The 17304-nt window shown below is 53.7% G+C and overlaps 1 protein-coding gene across 1 annotated transcript in view; it reads left to right on the top strand.

The window, feature by feature from the left end:
• Positions 1-17304, top strand: part of COL17A1 (collagen type XVII alpha 1 chain) — a 43450-nt gene that overhangs the window by 24805 nt on the left and 1341 nt on the right. The window contains exons 25-52 of the mRNA XM_080910754.1: positions 348-383; positions 977-1030; positions 1255-1290; positions 1726-1761; positions 2353-2415; positions 3348-3383; positions 3594-3665; positions 4465-4491; positions 5329-5364; positions 7506-7541; positions 7820-7900; positions 8796-8831; positions 9820-9897; positions 10577-10630; positions 10745-10786; positions 10963-11016; positions 11559-11618; positions 12289-12339; positions 12789-12911; positions 13269-13406; positions 13888-13953; positions 14304-14444; positions 14784-14873; positions 14969-15079; positions 15560-15706; positions 15922-16281; positions 16825-16953; positions 17192-17254. Coding sequence (XP_080766880.1) covers positions 348-383; positions 977-1030; positions 1255-1290; positions 1726-1761; positions 2353-2415; positions 3348-3383; positions 3594-3665; positions 4465-4491; positions 5329-5364; positions 7506-7541; positions 7820-7900; positions 8796-8831; positions 9820-9897; positions 10577-10630; positions 10745-10786; positions 10963-11016; positions 11559-11618; positions 12289-12339; positions 12789-12911; positions 13269-13406; positions 13888-13953; positions 14304-14444; positions 14784-14873; positions 14969-15079; positions 15560-15706; positions 15922-16281; positions 16825-16953; positions 17192-17254 — 2256 coding nt within the window. The remainder of the gene's footprint in view (positions 1-347; positions 384-976; positions 1031-1254; positions 1291-1725; positions 1762-2352; positions 2416-3347; positions 3384-3593; positions 3666-4464; positions 4492-5328; positions 5365-7505; positions 7542-7819; positions 7901-8795; positions 8832-9819; positions 9898-10576; positions 10631-10744; positions 10787-10962; positions 11017-11558; positions 11619-12288; positions 12340-12788; positions 12912-13268; positions 13407-13887; positions 13954-14303; positions 14445-14783; positions 14874-14968; positions 15080-15559; positions 15707-15921; positions 16282-16824; positions 16954-17191; positions 17255-17304) is intronic.

Consider the following 17304-nt stretch of genomic DNA (forward strand, 5'->3'; position numbering starts at 1 on the left):
TGCTCAGTGACACATTATGTGTTGTCTGACGAGAAACCAGGCGATTTCTGCCTTGACTCGGACACAAATACACACACAACGAAGCGAGTGCTTGATTCCCAGCAGCAGCCTCCCTTCTCCTCCTATGATGTAGATACAATGTCTTAGAACAAGCAATGGTCTATGGACCCTGCCAAGCTGTGGCCTCCCCACAAGGGTCATGCCTGGACCCTCTAGTATACTGTCCTAGTGAGGCCGCATACGGCCCTTAGAATGAGCTCCTTGAACTTTCACCTGCCCTTGACCTGGGGTCAGTTGTCCCAGACAGTGCTTGGCCTTCTGATGTTTGTCTCTCTCCTGTTTCTCAGGTCCCAGTGGCTCTCCTGGTCCCCAGGGTCCCCCAGGTCAGTGTGCTGCTGCTTATAAATATACCCTGCTTCTGTGGTAGAGAAAGGGGTGATAAAGGGAAAACAAAACATTTTGAAAGCAAATGGCATGATCATACGAACGCTTTCTGGACATACAAAACAGAGATCTGCAGTGTAGTCTGTGGCTGAGTTTACGTGCCTTAGTAGGTCCTGTCCAAATCACTGCTGGACTGGTGTCAGGTCTGAGACTTCCCAACAGCTTCACCAACAGGAAGCTCCCACCCTTACTCTGTCTTGTCCCACATGTGCCAATTAACCCTTCCTCCCATCCTGTTACCCTGAGAGTTTGGGCTATAGCCAGTGTCTCTGTCAGGATCCTTTGAGGCATTCTAATAATGCCTGAGCCTAGTGACTGGCAGGGACCAGTGTGGGCCAGCAGAAGCCTGGGGAGCTGAGGGTGTCCTTGGGGAGCAGTGCCTGACTTCTGCTTCACGGTGTATGTGCATCCGTGTATATGTGCTGCCCAGTCTCCAGCTCTCTCAGAGTATCCAGGCCCAAGTGTACATGTGTGTCCGTCCCTTCCGAAGATGGGACACTGACCTAATTATATGTTACCCTCTGTTGGGCAGGCTCTGTGGGTCCCCAAGGGCTCCGAGGTGAAGTGGGACTTCCTGGTGTCAAAGGTAAGCGAGGGAAGGAGCAGGAGATAAAAAGCATTCTGTGGAGATCTCTCATTCAAGGAGAAGGTCCAGGGACTCAGGGTTCCTTCCGAGAGGGTCTCACGGACATGACCACAAGCCACCAAAGACAGGGAGGTGGAACCAGTATGGGGTGGGAAGCTGTCTTCAGAGATGCTGGCCCATCCCCTACAGGACTTTCTGCACTAAGGTACCTGTCTCCCTTTCAGGTGACAAAGGACTCGTGGGACCACCAGGACCCAAAGGTATACAGTTCCCACTGTTGCTCAGTCTTCTCCATGGTCCGTTCTGCTGCTAGGAGCCCAGACACAACCTGTGTACAGGGTCCAGGAGCACATATGGGTCTGGGGCTGAGAGGTCTAAGTTCATTCTTCCCCGACCTCTCAGAGAGGGAAACTGAGGCCCAAAGAAGGGAAGCAAAGTACCCACATCATGCATTGTTGAGTGGTCTTCACGGTGGTGAGGAGGCGCATTCGGAGGTGTCTGCCTTCTGTGTGCCCAGGACACCACAGCAGAGGTGGTGGGGGAATCAGGTTATAGGTGGATCATGGGTGGACCCCGCTCTTCCAGCATCATCCGTGAACTGACTCTCCGGCACCCTGCGGCAGAGCTGTGTCAGGAAGCTTTCCTTGCTCATAACTGATGGTTTTCCCCTGCCCCCTACCCCATGTTTCTTTTAGGTGACCAGGGTGAGAAAGGACCCAGAGGCCTCACAGGTCAGTCCTACCCAGGAATTTAACCCTTTCGTGACCTTTTAAGACCTAGCAGAGGGACAAATACGGAAGGACAGAATTTCTGTCTCAGAACCATCAAAGTAACTTCTTCTACTCTAAGCAAAACTCCGACAAAAATGAAATACATCGGGGATGGAGGCTAAGCGGGCGTCTAAATGCGATCCGTTTAGCTACAAACCGTGTCTGTTTGGTGCAAAGGTTATGGCTGTCTTTGATCCTTTGGGGGGAATCTGACAGGGAAGATTAAGAATCAGTTTCCAAAGCAGCGTGAAGTGTCAAGTGTACAGCACTCAGCCCCTCTGCCGCTCACATCCAGCCGCATGGCTTGGCCAGAAGGGACAGTGCTTTGACCATAAAGGAAGCCGGACTCATGCGTGTGCCCCTCAGATCAGCCATGGCTTCTGGGTCAGTCCGAACCTACTGCTGACGGGGAAGAGGTGGTTCTGACCTTAGTGGCAAAGCTTCATCCTCTCGGCTCCCCTGGGCGAGGCTGAAGCGGGAGCATGCGCACCACCAGTGGTGGGGGCATGCGAGCTTGTTAGCCTCCAGCAGCAGGTCCTTTGTTCTTTGCAGGGGAGCCTGGCATTCGAGGTTTACCTGGAGCTGTGGGTGAACCCGGAGCCAAAGGCGCAATGGGTAAGTGTCCCATGGTTTGGGCTGAGCATCCCTCCAGGTGCTCTCTAGCTGCAGGATTCTGGGAATTTCTCATTGCTCTGGAATAGGCGTTGCCCTCCTTCCCTGGCTACTTCCTGTCCACCAAGGACGTACAAGGTTTGAGGTTCCATAGAACCTCCAATAGACCCCTAAAAGATAGCTTCAAAGCCAGATTCAGGCCACCATCTTTTGACTAGCCATTACTGAAATCTAGACAGGGAAGCTTCAGGGAGCCTGCTGGCCTCAGCCTTGAGTCCCATAGAAGCTCATCTCTCCCCACCCCACCTCCGCAATGGGGATATGGCACTTTCACTACCATTCACTCACTAAGCATTAGTAAGTGCTCACTGTATGCTGGTCAGTAAACTGCTAGAACGTGGCATATTTCATCTCTGCAAGTTACGACAAAGCTTGTGAGTGGCGTCAGGGCCTAGGATACAACCTGAGAAGAGATGGTTTACAGCCCGGAGTACAGAAAGAAGAAGGGGCATTTCAGATGTTCCTCAAAACTTAGAAAGTGTTTAATCACAGCCAGTTTGGAAAACTGACCTCGCAGAGGTGCCGATGAGGGAGGTCCTAGAGGGCCCCACGTTGGAAGGAAGTTAGGAATATGCTTAGGGGACAGATGACAATAACCAGAAGGACCTTCACTTCTGGGTCCTCAGATGAATGAGGCAGACACTGCTCTGATGGTGCACTGGGGACAGGGTGTCCTGGACCATTCCCAGCAGAGAAATGCACCTTGGAAGAAGCTGCGAGGAGACTGTATTGGGGTGTATCACAAAGACAAGGCTCCTGAGGTTGGCAGCCATGGGCAGAGAGCGACATGAGCCTTCCGTCTAGGAGACCATGTGCTCTAAGCCTACGGGGACAGGAGAGAGCACTGAACAGATTTTACCTTTCTGCTTTGCCAGGTCCCGCTGGCCCTGATGGACAGCAAGGTTTGAGAGGTTAGTCACCATGCTGTGGTCTTTGTGGTCTCCAGCTGCCCTTGCTTTGCCCGCACATGCATGCCTGGGCCCTCCATCCCAATGACAAAGGAGCAGGCAGCAGTCTTGGTCACAGAGCTTCCTCTGTGCCAGCAAGCCGCTGAGGAAAACTCACTGGATCAGGGGCACTTTCCCAAGGAGGAGCTAGCCCGTATCTTATGCTCTCTGCAGGTGAGCAAGGCCTGACCGGAATGCCTGGAACCCGGGGCCCACCAGGACCCGCTGGAGACCCAGGAAAGCCAGGTAATGGAACAGGGAAGGGACACTGCGGTCCTGTGTGTGTGCCCGACTCAGGAATGTTCCCGTGGGTATGCACACCGGAGGTGGTAGGTACCGGATGCTGCCTTGTGTGTGTGTGAGCCTTATCCCCTTAACCCACAGCAGCTCAGCACAGAACTCTGACCCCAAGTTGACATCTCAAAAGGATTAACAGATTAAAGTAAGCAAGGAGTTCTAGAAAGGGGCATGAATGTCTTAAAATTGTACACTTGAACTCAAGCTCAGTATCTTGCCTGTCTCCTCCCTGGGGCCGTGCCCAGGCCTTCACTGGTACCCACCGGTCAGAGAGGCGAGGCCTTGTTAGCATCTCCACTGAGGGCCAAACAAGGGCAGGATTCTCAGGTCTGTGGGAAGAACAAGTCAAAACTAGACACGGCGACCATTCACCCAGGAACCCTGACTCCTCAGCCCGTGCTAGGCGAAGTGTAGTGGAGGGAGCAGTGGCAGCATTCCGCACCATGTGTGTTTGTGCACACACATGGGGAAGGGTGCTTTCTGAGCTCCTGGCTCGCCTTATGTCCCTGAAGCATCTATGAACTAAAATGGACTCAAGACCATCGCCCGTTGGAGCATCGGGTCATAGAGTTGCTCTCTTTCCAGAGATGGGAGGACTCCGGGTCAGGCCACTGTGGGGGCATATCCTCCTGTAACCTCTGACCCCTTCACTGCCACGCCCACCAGCTCTGCAGACAAGGTTGTGTTGTGTTGTGGCTCCTTGGAGCAGTCCTTAACCCTTCAACTTCTGGCCCTATGTCTTCTGCAGGTCTCACTGGACCCCAAGGACCTCAGGGTGAGTCATGTAGTCCCTCCCAGATGCCCTCTCCTCCCAGATGCTATGGCCAGTGCCTTTCTAGTTACATGAGCCTGTCCTTTCCTCTCCCATCTCCAGCAAAGCAGGCTCAGGTTCCATCACAGTGAGTGCCCCAAGAAGCACCAAAGGGGGAAACCTCACCCTACCCCCCTGCATAGAACAATGTAGGTGACATTCTGATATCGGGAATGTCAGATCCTGTTTTGCCCTGCTCTGTCTCTGGTGCAGGAACACCAAGGAAGGACGCTGAAGGCTAGGAATTCTCTTAGCCAGCAGATGTGGATTCCCCTGTAGCATGAAGGGGGTGTGTGCTCCCTTGCACACCACTGGCTCCCAGAGCTCCCTCTTGGATGGTGGCTTCGTCAAAGCCCATTGGCAAAACCTCTTCGGGTTTAAGAAATGTTTACCACACCCAACCCCTCACTTTCTCTAGTCAGACAAAGGCAGTGAAACCGAGCCCAGGCTACGCAAAGGCCAGCAACTGCTGCTATCCTGGACACAGCGAGTCCCACAGCAGTTAACAGGGAGAAGGACAGTGATAGCTTTGTAACCCAGGGTGACAGGAATCCCCCAGAGCCTCTGTCTGCCTCAAGCCAACCCTGTTGGGCCTCCATTTCTTAGAGACAGACAGGGTTCTGGATGAGAGCTCCACTCCCATAGCAGGTGATTTCAGGCAAGACCTGAGTGAAAACTGCCGCTTCTGCCAGACAGCCAGTGTGGCATCGATGCATCTGCCAGAGGGAAGAGAGGGAGGGGCAGGCATCCAGAACTGCAGGACCTTAATCATCCTGACTGACTTTTGTTTAATCACATCAGGACTTCCTGGTAGCCCTGGCCGACCGGGGACTAGAGGTACGTGATTTCTCCCAATAAGTTTTTTTCTTCTTCTTCTCACCAGCCATTTTTACAGCTGGGAGGGGCTGGCAGGCAGAAGGTCTGCTCTGACCAGAGCCTGGACCAACAGTGGCATCTAGTGGCTCCAAAGGTTGGCTGAGAGGTGGGAGCACTAAGACCCCGAGTCTTTCAGGCCCATTTGCTCTAGGCTCAGAACTGACACTCATTTTCCACGTCCCCAGGTCCTTGTGGCAGGAAGATGGGAAAGTGTCTTAGTCAGGGTTTCTATTCCTGCACAAAACATCATGACCAAGAAGCAAGTGGGGAGGAAAGGGTTTATTCAGTTTACACGTCCACATTGCTGCTTATCAACAAAGGAAGTCAGGACTGGAACTCAAGCAGGTCAGGAGACAGGAGCTGCTGCAGAGGCCATGGAGGGATGTCACTTACTGGCTTGCTTCCCCTGGCTTGCTCAGACTGCTTTCTTATAGAACCCAGGTCTACCAGCCCAGGGATGGCACCACCCACAATGGGCTGGGCCCTCCCCCTTGATCACTAGTTGAGAAAATGCCTTACAGCTGGATCTCATGGAGGCATTTGTCAACTGAGGCTCCTTTCTCTGTGATAACTCCAGCCTATGCCAAGCTGGCACAAAACCAGCCAGTACAGAAAGGAAGCTTGCTTGCCCCCAAGCTTTCCAACCCCCTGTTTGCCTTTAAAATACTCCTGTCCCCAAGGCTCCGTTCCCCACTAACCTGAGGCCACCTGAGACTAGATCCACCCTTTGTCCTTTGTCCTATCCCACTTGTGACTGAGGACAACAGGGATGAGGAAAGTTCTCTCTAGGAAAAGGCAAGTCAAAAGATCACAAAAGGGTCTGGTTGAGGCAATGCAATGTCCCATAGGCACAGAGTAACACCCTAGTTCAGCCCATCAGACCCTAGCCCTGAGCAAACCTAGGAGTGCAGAGTGCTCCGGGACACACACTCTTTTCTGTCCTTCCTCCTCATGTTCCTGAGCCTTGGCATTCTGACCATCACAAACACCCCCAAGCGGGACCCTAGGGGAGGAAAAAAAAAAGGTTTTAAAACTATTATTTTTAATGAGCAGTTGAGCCGAAAAGATCTTTGAGGATAAATGGTTACAGCCGTAATATAGGACAGACAAGTCCCTACTTCCCAGGCCTGTAGATCTCTGGTGGCTTCAGTCAGGCCTCACAGGTTTGAGGATAGCTCAAAGTATTCCTCGGGGACCTCGGGCTCTCCGGAAGGAGATTTACTATGGAGGCCTGGTTGTCTATTGAGTGTATTCTCACAGAACGTCCTCCTGACTTGGCCTTGAAGCCCTGCTCTGGAAACATGAGCAAATCCCACCCTTTTGTTCTCCCTGAGAAGAAACTAAAGCCACCCTTCTTCTGTGGTGCTTGATTGTCCACACACCTTAGAGCCCATGGAGAATTCCTGGTCAATGGAGCATCTTTGTTAGTTCTGGGAATAGAGCTCAAGCATGCTAGGCAGGCCCTTTCACTGAGTCTGGCTCCCAGCCCCCGGATGCACCGCCTTCTCTACCCCGTTGCTGGCCCCAAGCCCATCCATCATGGATTGTTAGTCAAGGGGTGCTGGAGTGGATATGTTTGGGGACACATGACTCCTGCGTCCTCTTCCTGGAAGTCCTCCACTCACACATTCATTTCTGTTCCTCAAGACTAATGACACAGAAGAGCCGTGACCTCAGAATTGCCCAGATTTGCCAATTGCCAAAGCTCTTTTCCTGGTGTCCTGTCCCATCACCCAGGGAATCACACATGGTGTCGTGACTTTTATTTACTCTCTGATCTTCAGATAATATTCTTGCCTACGGCCATCACAGGAAGAAAAGACAGTGTAGGGCTGAGAATGAGTCTCAGGTTAGCCTCATGGAAGAGCAGATTCTTCCATAGCCTTCCAGGAGACCCCTTCTCTGAGAGATGACCGATGCTCTGGGCCCTGAGTCTAAGTTGAGAGATGAAACGCTCAGTGTAGTGTAGGCTCCCTTCAATATTAAAATCCCATTAGTTCAAGGGCACGAGGACCACAGATGTCCTCAAAGGCAACCGGAAAGTCTGAAAATGATTCAAGCCAGTGATTAACCCTCTTGCCCGCTCCTTTTGTCCTCCCCAGGTGAACCTGGCGCTCCAGGCAGAGTCATGACCTCAGGTAGGCAGCCTAGAAGGGTTCTTCCCTGAGTTCTATTTGCCTGTCCTTTGTGGGCAATCTGCCTGAATGCCAGCAGGTGGCGGGGGGGGGGGTGCTTAGGGAGGGACAAAGGTGAGCACACACCACCATGTTGTGGCTCCTTGACCTGTAGGTCAGCACAGGGAAGGAAGGGTGTCAGAGGGATGAGAAGCAGAGAGCCCTGTCTTGTTGGTTTGCAGCCTACTGGGGTCCTGGCACCTCTGAAGGTGACCTGTATTTCATGTTTCCTTTGTTTCCAGAGGGGTCATCAGCAATCACTGTGCCCGGACCTCCCGGACCTCCTGGTGCCATGGGACCCCCAGGACCTCCAGGGACTCCAGGTCAGTCTGTTCTCCTGCTCTGCCCCCAGTCAGCAGCAGGCTGTGGATACAACAGATTCTAGTCGCATTGGTTCCAATCCTGACGCTGAGGGCAGGGACGGCGGAGAGAGAGCGGGAGCCCGTGCTCCTAACAGAGGAGCCGATCAGCATCTGCAGATGAGAAGCTGAGAGCCAGAGTTGGGTCAGTTACTCATCTAAGGTCACACAGCCCACGGAGGGCAGGGGAGGGCTTCCATCAAGACTGTTCTGTCTCCAGAACTGGAGCAGTTAGAATGAAGGCTCCGGAATTCTGTTTCTTAGAAAGACAATACAGCAGGTGTCTGCGGCCACCCAAATGCCAGTGTGCCACGAGGCGGAAGTGCCGCCAGGGCTGCAGAACTCTGTGGGAAAGCTGTGAGGCGGTAAAAGAGCCTCACAGTCAGGGTTATGTGTAGGCTCTGTGGGAACAGCTGCCTTCTCACAGATGTGAACAAAACCGAAAAACGCACTGAACTTAAACAAAGCACAGTGCTTAGATGTTAAAATTGTGAGTCTCCCCCATTCTCCCAGAATGCCTGTTATCTTGTTCTATGTTTTAATTATTTAAAATATTTACATTCAAAATAGTACACGATTTATACCCAATGCAAGTGTACCCCGCTCCTATGTGAGCATGTTCCAGTGAGTATTGGTTATTTAAGGGACCTAGATGCCCCCAACCAGTAAAGAAAGTGTCAAAAGAGGCAGCCATGCCCACCACAGGGTCCCCTTCCTGTCAGCCTTACAGGACTGGCCTCTGGTTGCTAATCAATAGATCCTAATGTAGCCAGCTAGTGCCCTGTGTCCCCAGGTACCTGCCCTTTCCTCTGCTTTGAGGGAGGGGCTGTGATTTAACCTTTTCTATAACCGTTCCCAGGTCCGGCTGGCCCGGCTGGTCTCCCAGGACAACAAGGTATGTCTCACTCTGTAAAATCACAGGCTATGGGTGAGGCTGGGGTGGGGTAAGGGTGGTGTTTAAGTCCCTGGATTATAGATGAAGGGGGGTGGGGTGGGGGAAAGAAATAGCAGGGCCTCCTGGACTCTTCATAGTGGGCCTCTCTTCACCACAAACCTCGCAAAGCCTCCACCTCCTTTTATCTCTCATCATACTTCTGAGAGGGTCAGGGCTTCTCAAGACAGGAGGCTCTGTAGTGTTCTGTACAAGGTTAAACAAACCACCATTTTCATAGGCCTTGGGCTTCAGACACCAGACTCTGATAATAACATTAATGTCTAGTGATTTGTCCAAGTATCAGGATATCAGTTGTCTTAGGGTTTCTATTCCTGCACAAACATCATGACCAAGAAGCAAGTTGGGGAGGAAAGGGTTTATTCAGCTTACATTTACATATTGCTGTTCATCACCAAAGGAAGTCAGGACTGGAACTCAAGCAGGTCAGGAAACAGGAGCTGATGCAGAGGCCATGGAGGGATGTTACTTACTGGCTTTCTTCCCCCTGGTTTGCTCAGCCTGCGTTCTTCTAAAACCCAGGTCTACCAGCCCAGGGATGGCACCACCCACAATGGACTGGGCCCTCCCCGCCTTGATCAGTAGTTGAGAAAATGCCTTACAGCTGGATCTCATGGAGGCATTTCCTTAAGGGAGGCTCCTTTCTCTGTGATAACTCCAGCTTGTGTCAAGTGACACAAAACCAGCCAGTACAACAGTGGTGTTTGAAAAACTGATCTAAGTCACCATGGGCTTTGGCCAAAGGCAGAAGTAGCAGCCATTGTTGCCGTGGCCCTGCTTTCTCCCCACATCAGTCTGTCTTTCCTCCTTCAGCTGGAATGCAGCCTCTCTTTCTCTAGGTCCCGCCCTTTCTTGCCCCGCCCTGAATCTGGCCCGCCCCAGAGAAATCTGCTGAAGCAGTGTGCACACTAACTCTGTGTCCTTCCCACAGGGCCACGAGGGGAGCCAGGACTTGCTGGTGACTCGTTCTTAAGCAGTGGCAGCTCCATCTCCGAGGTCCTCTCTGCCCGTGAGTGCAAACACTATCTATCCAGGAGGGAACAGAAGAGATGACAGTATTGTCAGGGCCTGGGCAGCTGCACCAGTGAGTCATGGAGAAGTGTCCCTGCAGAATGTTCTCTGCTCCATAGTGGGAGCTGGTGAGAACACATTGGGAGTGTGACTGGCAGGAGTCATCACAGTCACAGGAGCTCTGACTCTTGCGACCTCCTGTCCAAAAAGAGCCCACAGTTGGGCCTCCCACCTCAATGTTTGGGCTGTCAGCAGTAAAGATGGCGACCAACTCCAGCAGTGTGAAGCCAGTGCATTAGGGGGTTCAGCATTTGGTGGCATCTTGCTTGGTCTGAGCCATCCCAGCATCCCTGGTATACGGTGGAAGAAGCAGAGATTGAGAGAGGGTGAAAAGTTGCCTGAAGGAGCCAGCTAGATACGCGGAAGTGGGGATGAACTCTGGCTGGCTGACACAGATGTCCAACTTCTTACCCATCACTCCATACACCCGTGCTGTCAGCTGTCAGCCCCGCCCACTCTGCTTCAGAATGGCAGCATCTCAGCAGATGGGGGACCTAGGAGATGTTGTGCAGCTGGGGCACCGACTGCAGCCCAGAGACTAGCCATCTGGTAAAGGATTAGGAGCTTGGTGACAAACCCAGCCACAGCCTTCTGTTTCTATTTGCTTCTCTCTACAGAGGGCGTCGACTTCCGAGGTCCCCCTGGCCCACCTGGCCCACGAGGGCCACCAGGTAAGAACTCGTCGATCTTTAGAAGGTGGGGAGACATGAGGCACGTCATGAGGAAGCTCAGACCTCAGGGGACATACAGCCTCTTGAGGCCAGCACTTTCTCTTCCTTCTGCAGGGCCTTCCATCCCAGGCCCACCAGGACCCAGAGGCCCACCAGGTGAGAGCTCAAGTCCTTACTAGGAGGGGAAAAAGACAGGGGAGGTGGGAGACAAAGAGACCCAGAGCCCAGGTCCTTCTGGGCTGGCTTGCAGGAAGAGCATTCCTGACTTGCCCCCTGGTGGGCCTCTTGACTCACCTGCTGGCATGACTGAATCCTGGGTTTCTTTTCCTTAGGGGAAGGTGTGCCAGGCCCACCCGGCCCACCAGGATCCTTCCTGGCTGACTCAGGTAACACTGGGGACATGCAGCCACACCTACTCCTACCTCAGACCTAGCATGACTGTGATTCTGCATGGATCTTCTCTGAGGGGAGAATGAATACAGAACCACCACCCCCCCCCCCCCCTGCTACCTGCCACTAGTGGGGAAAATATTCGAGTCAGCCCAACTACACTGGCTGGAAGAAAGACAGCTAGCTCTGTCCCCGGGAAGTGACCCGAGAGGCCTGGTCACTACACTTGGGGATTTGATGAAGCTGGAAGGATGCAGGCACACAAACAGGGCACGGATGCTAACAAAGAAATGGGTGGAGTAAGAAAGTGTTGGCCAGAGCTCGTCCCCTGTGGAAGATTGTCCACCCGTTCACGCACCCACCCACCCATCATCTGCATTGTCGCTTTTCCTTCCATTCATTTACATGCTCAGCCCTTTGACCATGCAGACGTCCCCACATCCTTACAGGTCCATACGCACTGTGCCCAGTTCTGTGCTGGCTGCGGCTTCCTCAAAAGCAGCACATCACCACACCCTCACTGTTTCCTTCCTTGCAGAAACCTTCTTCTCTGGCCCCCCAGGTCCACCTGGCCCCCCAGGTCCCAAGGGAGACCAAGGTAAGAACAGTGTCTTGGGGAGCCCAGAAGCCAACATGTGTCCTCTGCCCATCTGCCTCATGGCCAAAGAAAGAGGAGGAGGGTGGTCAGGCAGGAGCTCAGCAGCCTGCAACATAGGGTAGGAGGAGCAGGAGAGAGGCAGAGGGGTCAGGGACTCTGCCAACAGTGTCCACCTGATTGGCTGTATGGGATGAGATGCCCCAGGTTCTGTCTGGAGCCCCCATGCCCTCTCACAGTGGCCAGTGGAAATCAGATTAGCTACTGGTGGGTGTCCTTGTGCAAGGCCCTCCAGGCTTCAGAGGACATCAGTGTACATCAAAATACAACTGGGGTAGGAGGTGATATAGCAAGAGGTGACCCTAAAGAACTCTGAGCTTGTGCAAAGTGTATCTGGTCCACACAAGTAGATCAAAGAATGACTGTGGGTAGTTAAACATGTACAAGTGTGTGTGTGTGTGTGTATGGCAGGGTGCATGCACGTGCACATATGTGCTCAAAGAGGGATGTAGGCACAGCAATTCTGGCTAAGAAGGCTCCCCAAAGATGGTATCTTTGCAAGCAAGACTGTAGACATGGAATGACCGTACCCACTAAGGCTGCTAAACTTCACTTGGGAGCTGCCCGGAGAAGGAGGTACACACAACACAGGGTTTCTTGATCTGGATTGCAGGTGACCCTGGTGTCCCAGGTACTCCTGGCATCTCTGGTGGTCTTTCTCACGGTAAGAACTAAAGGAGACCAAGTTTCCTCTTCCATCTGGCTCCAATGCGGACAGTGATCCTTCCTTTCTGATTCTCACGTTAGCTCCGTGGCTCCTCAGAGGATCCAGGCAAGCTAGAGCTAGCTACCTTTAAGGAAGCCACAAGCTTGTGGGGATGGAAGGAGAGGCACATGCAAATCCAACGTCAGCGGATTGTGCCTGGGGACTGAAGAAGAGGACGGAGCCCCTGGGAGGGCGGCATAGGTGGGGAGCAGACCGCAGGAGGACAGGAAGGGGCTGGACATCTGGCCTGGGCCAGCACCCAGCTCCGCCCCCTTGCAGATATGCCCCTTCTGCTTGCCACCATCCTAGTTCCTGTATGGACAAAGCCTCGAACCAGGCAGGGACACAAAGCCCCAGTCTGACCTAGAGTGAAGGAGCTGAGGCAGGAAACGTCCTCTTCCTTCCAGGGGCTTCATCGAGCACTATGTACATGCAGGGCCCCCCTGGGCCTCCAGGGCCCCCCGGGCCTCCAGGCTCTCTCAGCAGCTCTGGCCAGGACATCCAGAACTACATCGCAGAGTACATGCAAAGTGAGTGCTTGAGGGAGGTGGAAAAGGGGTGTTGGGGTGGTCATCTGTGTGGCCAGGCCCAGGTCAGAGAGCTCACCAACATACCTGTCCATTCATATGCCTCATCTTCACCCTACCTGGAAGTTTACATGCACACATATGCACATGAACATATTTTCAACTGTGTTCAGGCCCCTCCCACACCTGCACATAGGTGATCTGTTCAACGGATGGAGTCTTGTCAGTCCATACCTCATGGACAGCACAGGCTCGGGCGCTGTGTGGACCAGGACGGGCTCTCTCTCCTCCTCCTGTCATCACAGGTTAGTCCGATGATCTCTCAGCAGCCGGCCTGACTGGTTCATTCCTTGTTGGCAGGTGACAACATCAGGACTTACCTCTCAGGGGTTCAGGGTCCGCCGGGCCCACCAGGTCCCCCAGGACCTGCCATCACCATCACAGGGGAGACTTTCGACTACTCCCAACTGGCAAGCCAGGTCGTGAGCTACTTGCGGTGTAAGTGTGTCACGCTTCTTGGGCTCTGTTGTCCTCTTAATGAGTCCCCCTTGCGCCCCGAAGCTCATCTCTTTTAATTCACTAATTGTTCCAACTGCCTCCTGAATATGTATAACCTTTGATTCTACACTCATCATGGCTGGGCCACTGTGCCCAGCCTCAGCAGACCCTGGGTCAGACTGGGAACAGAGGCATGGCAAGGACACCACCATGTTGCCCAAGTACGGGCCCATCCCTGTTCACAAAAAGGGACCCTCCTTACCTAGTAGGAGTCAGGCTAAAGCATATTCTGGAACATGGCACTCGCTATGAAAAGCCAACATCTATTGTTGGCCCCTTCTGGCCTTCTGACCGCCCTAAACTGCTCCATTCATTCATCTCACCCATGAAGGTCATGACTAGCTGACTTGGCCTTTCAGTGTCTGGAGGCAGAGGGTCTGCTCCAAGACCAAGGAGGTCAGCCAAGGTCTTCTTCCCACAGCATCCGGTTATGGTGTTGGTTTGTCCTCTGCCTCCTCCTCAGAAGATATCTTGGCCATGCTGAGACGTGAGTATCCCACAGTGGGCAAAGAGTGGGGCCTCTTTGCTCTTTTCTGTCCTCGGGAGGGCACATGTATCCCTGAGTGAGCTGTGTAAGGGCTTGCTGCAAGAGGAAGTCCTCTGTGACAAGGAGCCACTTACAAATTGTTCTGTCTTGTGTGCTGAGTCACAAAGGCATCAAAAATGGGAGAGGGAATCCCCCAGCTTCCCCCACTACAGGCCCCTAGAGGCAGGCTGACCTCCCCTGACCAGCGAGTGCCCACCAAGAATCAGAAATTCCCAGCTGTTATTGTGAACCAGGCAGGTAGACCCAACTGGGCTTTTAGATTGACCCATAAGGCATCCTCTCCTTTCCAGGGAATGATGTGTGGCAGTACCTACGCCAGCACCTGGTGGGTCCTCCTGGTCCTCCAGGGCCACCAGGAGTCAGTGGAGATGGGTCCCTCCTGTCTTTGGACTATGGAGAGCTAAGCAGACACATTCTCAACTACATGTCAAGTGAGTGATCAGGAGGGCATGGAGTAAAGACACGGGCATCCAATACCACTGAGATGGCCCCACTGACCACCCCCACCCCTGCCCACCAGCTGCGCTGACTCCTCCAGAGCTGCTCACAGAAAGAGCAAGCCTGAGACTCTGCTCGGTGCCCTCCTCATTGGGTGCTACTGCCTGTTACATCTGCATCTCTCTCCTTTCTATCTCCCTTCCCTCAACCATCCTCTCCCTTCTTCAGACCCCACACCTTTCCAAATCACTACCTACCCTCCTCCCTGACATTTGTATCCGTCCTCCCCTGCCCCACTTGAGTCTCCAACCACTTGGGACCTTGTCCCCCAGGTACCGGGATCAGCTTTGGGCATCCTGGCCCACCGGGACCCCCTGGCCTGCCAGGAACATCCTATGAGGAACTGCTGACCATGCTCCGAGGTAAGGCCAAGCAGAAACATCCATCAAAAGGTTTGGGATGGAAACTGAAACCTTGGCTCAGACTGTGTCTGACGACTTGCCTGTTGATGTCCCAGGGTCCGACTACAGAGACATCATTGGACCTCCAGGGCCCCCAGGGCCCCCCGGGATACCAGGCAGCGCATGGTCCAGCATCAGTGTGGAGGACCTCTCATCGTACTTGCACAGTAGGACACTAGAGAACAGCCTTTGAGGGCATCCTCAGTCCTTTCTAGGGCTGCCACGGAGAACTGAACCCCCAGTGGAGCATGCACCAGGAGGGCCCTAGGGCCCTGGATAGGGCCACATGGCTGTGAGGAGCCATGAGGCTTGGTATGGGAAGAAATGGGAGCCCTTGCAGAGCTCCTAAGCCATGCGATGTCACTTAACAAGGACATAATGTGTCTTGCATTATGTTCTAACGCCTGGTGGTGATGAAGGTCTAGAACAGATGTGGGGTGAGGGGTGGAGGTGCCCCTTAAAAGCAGCCATTCCCAAATGGTGCCTAAAAGGGACCACCTAGGCCTTGCCCACTCTCCTCTACTCCACCATCCACCCCCCATCTCTTGCATCTAATCCATGGGGGGCCCAATGTAGGCCATGGAGGCTGAGAATCTAGCCTTTTCTACCCAGGGTCCTGACCTTCCTCTTTCCCTCCCCTCACACAGCTGCTGGTCTGTCCTCCCTCGCCGGTCCCCCAGGCCCCCCAGGTCCCCCAGGTCCTCGAGGGCCCCCAGGCGTCTCAGCAGCTCTGTCCACTTATGCAGCTGAAAACAGTGACAACTTCCGCAGCGAGCTGATTAGCTACCTCACAAGTAAGTACCTTGATGTTAGTCTCCTGTGCCCTCCCCCTAGGCCTTCAAGACTCCTATGCAGTCCAGACAAACCAGTCTCTTTGCTCACCAGCTTCCTTCTGTACATGTTCAAGGGCCTCAAAGTTCACTCTAAGGGGTGTGAAAACTCCAGAAGACCCCTAGCTCTCAACTCCTGTCCTTCACAGTCTGGGGTAATGCATCTTCTTTCTCCACAGGTCCTGATGTTCGTAGCTTCATTGTTGGCCCTCCAGGGCCCCCAGGGCCACAAGGACCACCTGGAGATAGTCGTTTAAGGGAAAATTACAACTGGGGTAGCAGCTCCTCAGCCAGAAGGGGCTCTTCCTACAGCTCTTCCATGGGCACAGGGGGAACCAATGGAGGCTCCCTGGGCGAAGGTGGAGCCTTTGGCGCAGGAGATGGGGGCCCCTACGGTACTGACATCGGCCCAGGTGGAGGCTATGGGGCAGCTGCAGGTGATGGTATATATGGTGCCAATGGTGAATCGTTCCGGGCTGGCTTCACTGGAGACCTAGATTACAACAAGCTGGCAGTGCGGGTGTCGGAGAGCATGCAGCGTAAGTCAGAGCCTGTGGGCTTTGGGGTGGGGAATGGGGGAGGGGGTACACCTCAGCATCCAGGCTTCACAGGCTGGCCCTCGTTTTTTTATGTACGTGGACTGTGTAGATAGCCACTCTGGAATCAGATGGGCGGGGACTGAGAAAGGACCCCCTATCCTAATTCTACACCATTTCAGTGCAAGGGACCCCAGTACTGACTGACACCTGAGCTGTGGAGAGCAGGGCACACAGCAAAGGGCTTCTTATACTCTGCTCAGAGGAAGTCTGACAGGAGCAGCTTTCTGACAGGCCTTTGTGGAAATTGTTAGCCAAGAGGTCCTTTCTCCCTTTAGCTACCAACACATCACGTAGTCCAACTTTCCCTGAGGACGATCACAGCAGGTCAGACCAGTCTGGTGAACAGAAAAGGAAGCTGCAGGGCTTTTTCCCTAGGGCGGTTCCATCTAGTTTAGCTGCTCTGCGTGAGGCAGTCTGAGGATACTGCCCCTCTGCTGTCAAGTGGTACCCTGCTTCCGACATTCGCACCCTGGTATTCTGCAGGTCAGGGTCTGCTGCAAGGGATGGCCTACACTGTCCAGGGCCCACCAGGGCCCCAAGGCCCTCCAGGCATCAGCAGGGTGTTCTCTGCCTACAGCAACGTGACACAAGACCTCATGGACTTCTTCCGAAGTAAGCATATCTCCATGGCTTTCCCAGCGCTAGCCTGCTGCTTGGTCTCACATGGGGCCTGACAAATACCAACCTGACAACCCCCTCCTCGGAGCCGAGAAGCCACAACCGCTGAAGCCTAGTTCTGGCTCCCTGTGCAAGTCCAGATGCCCCCACAACCTGTGTTGCTTTGAACCAACCCTTGACCTCCCAAGCCTCAGGCAATTAGTCTAAGGCTAGATTCTTTCCCTCCCTGCAGCATACGGCACTGTCCCCGGACCACCTGGGCAGAAGGGAGACGTGGGAACCCCAGGTCCCAAAGGTGAGTGACAAGAGGGTCACAGGAGCAGTTGTCACGCTACATCTTACTGA

This window comes from Micromys minutus (assembly GCF_963924665.1).
Source record: "Micromys minutus genome assembly, chromosome: 2".
Lineage (NCBI taxonomy): Eukaryota > Metazoa > Chordata > Mammalia > Rodentia > Muridae > Micromys > Micromys minutus.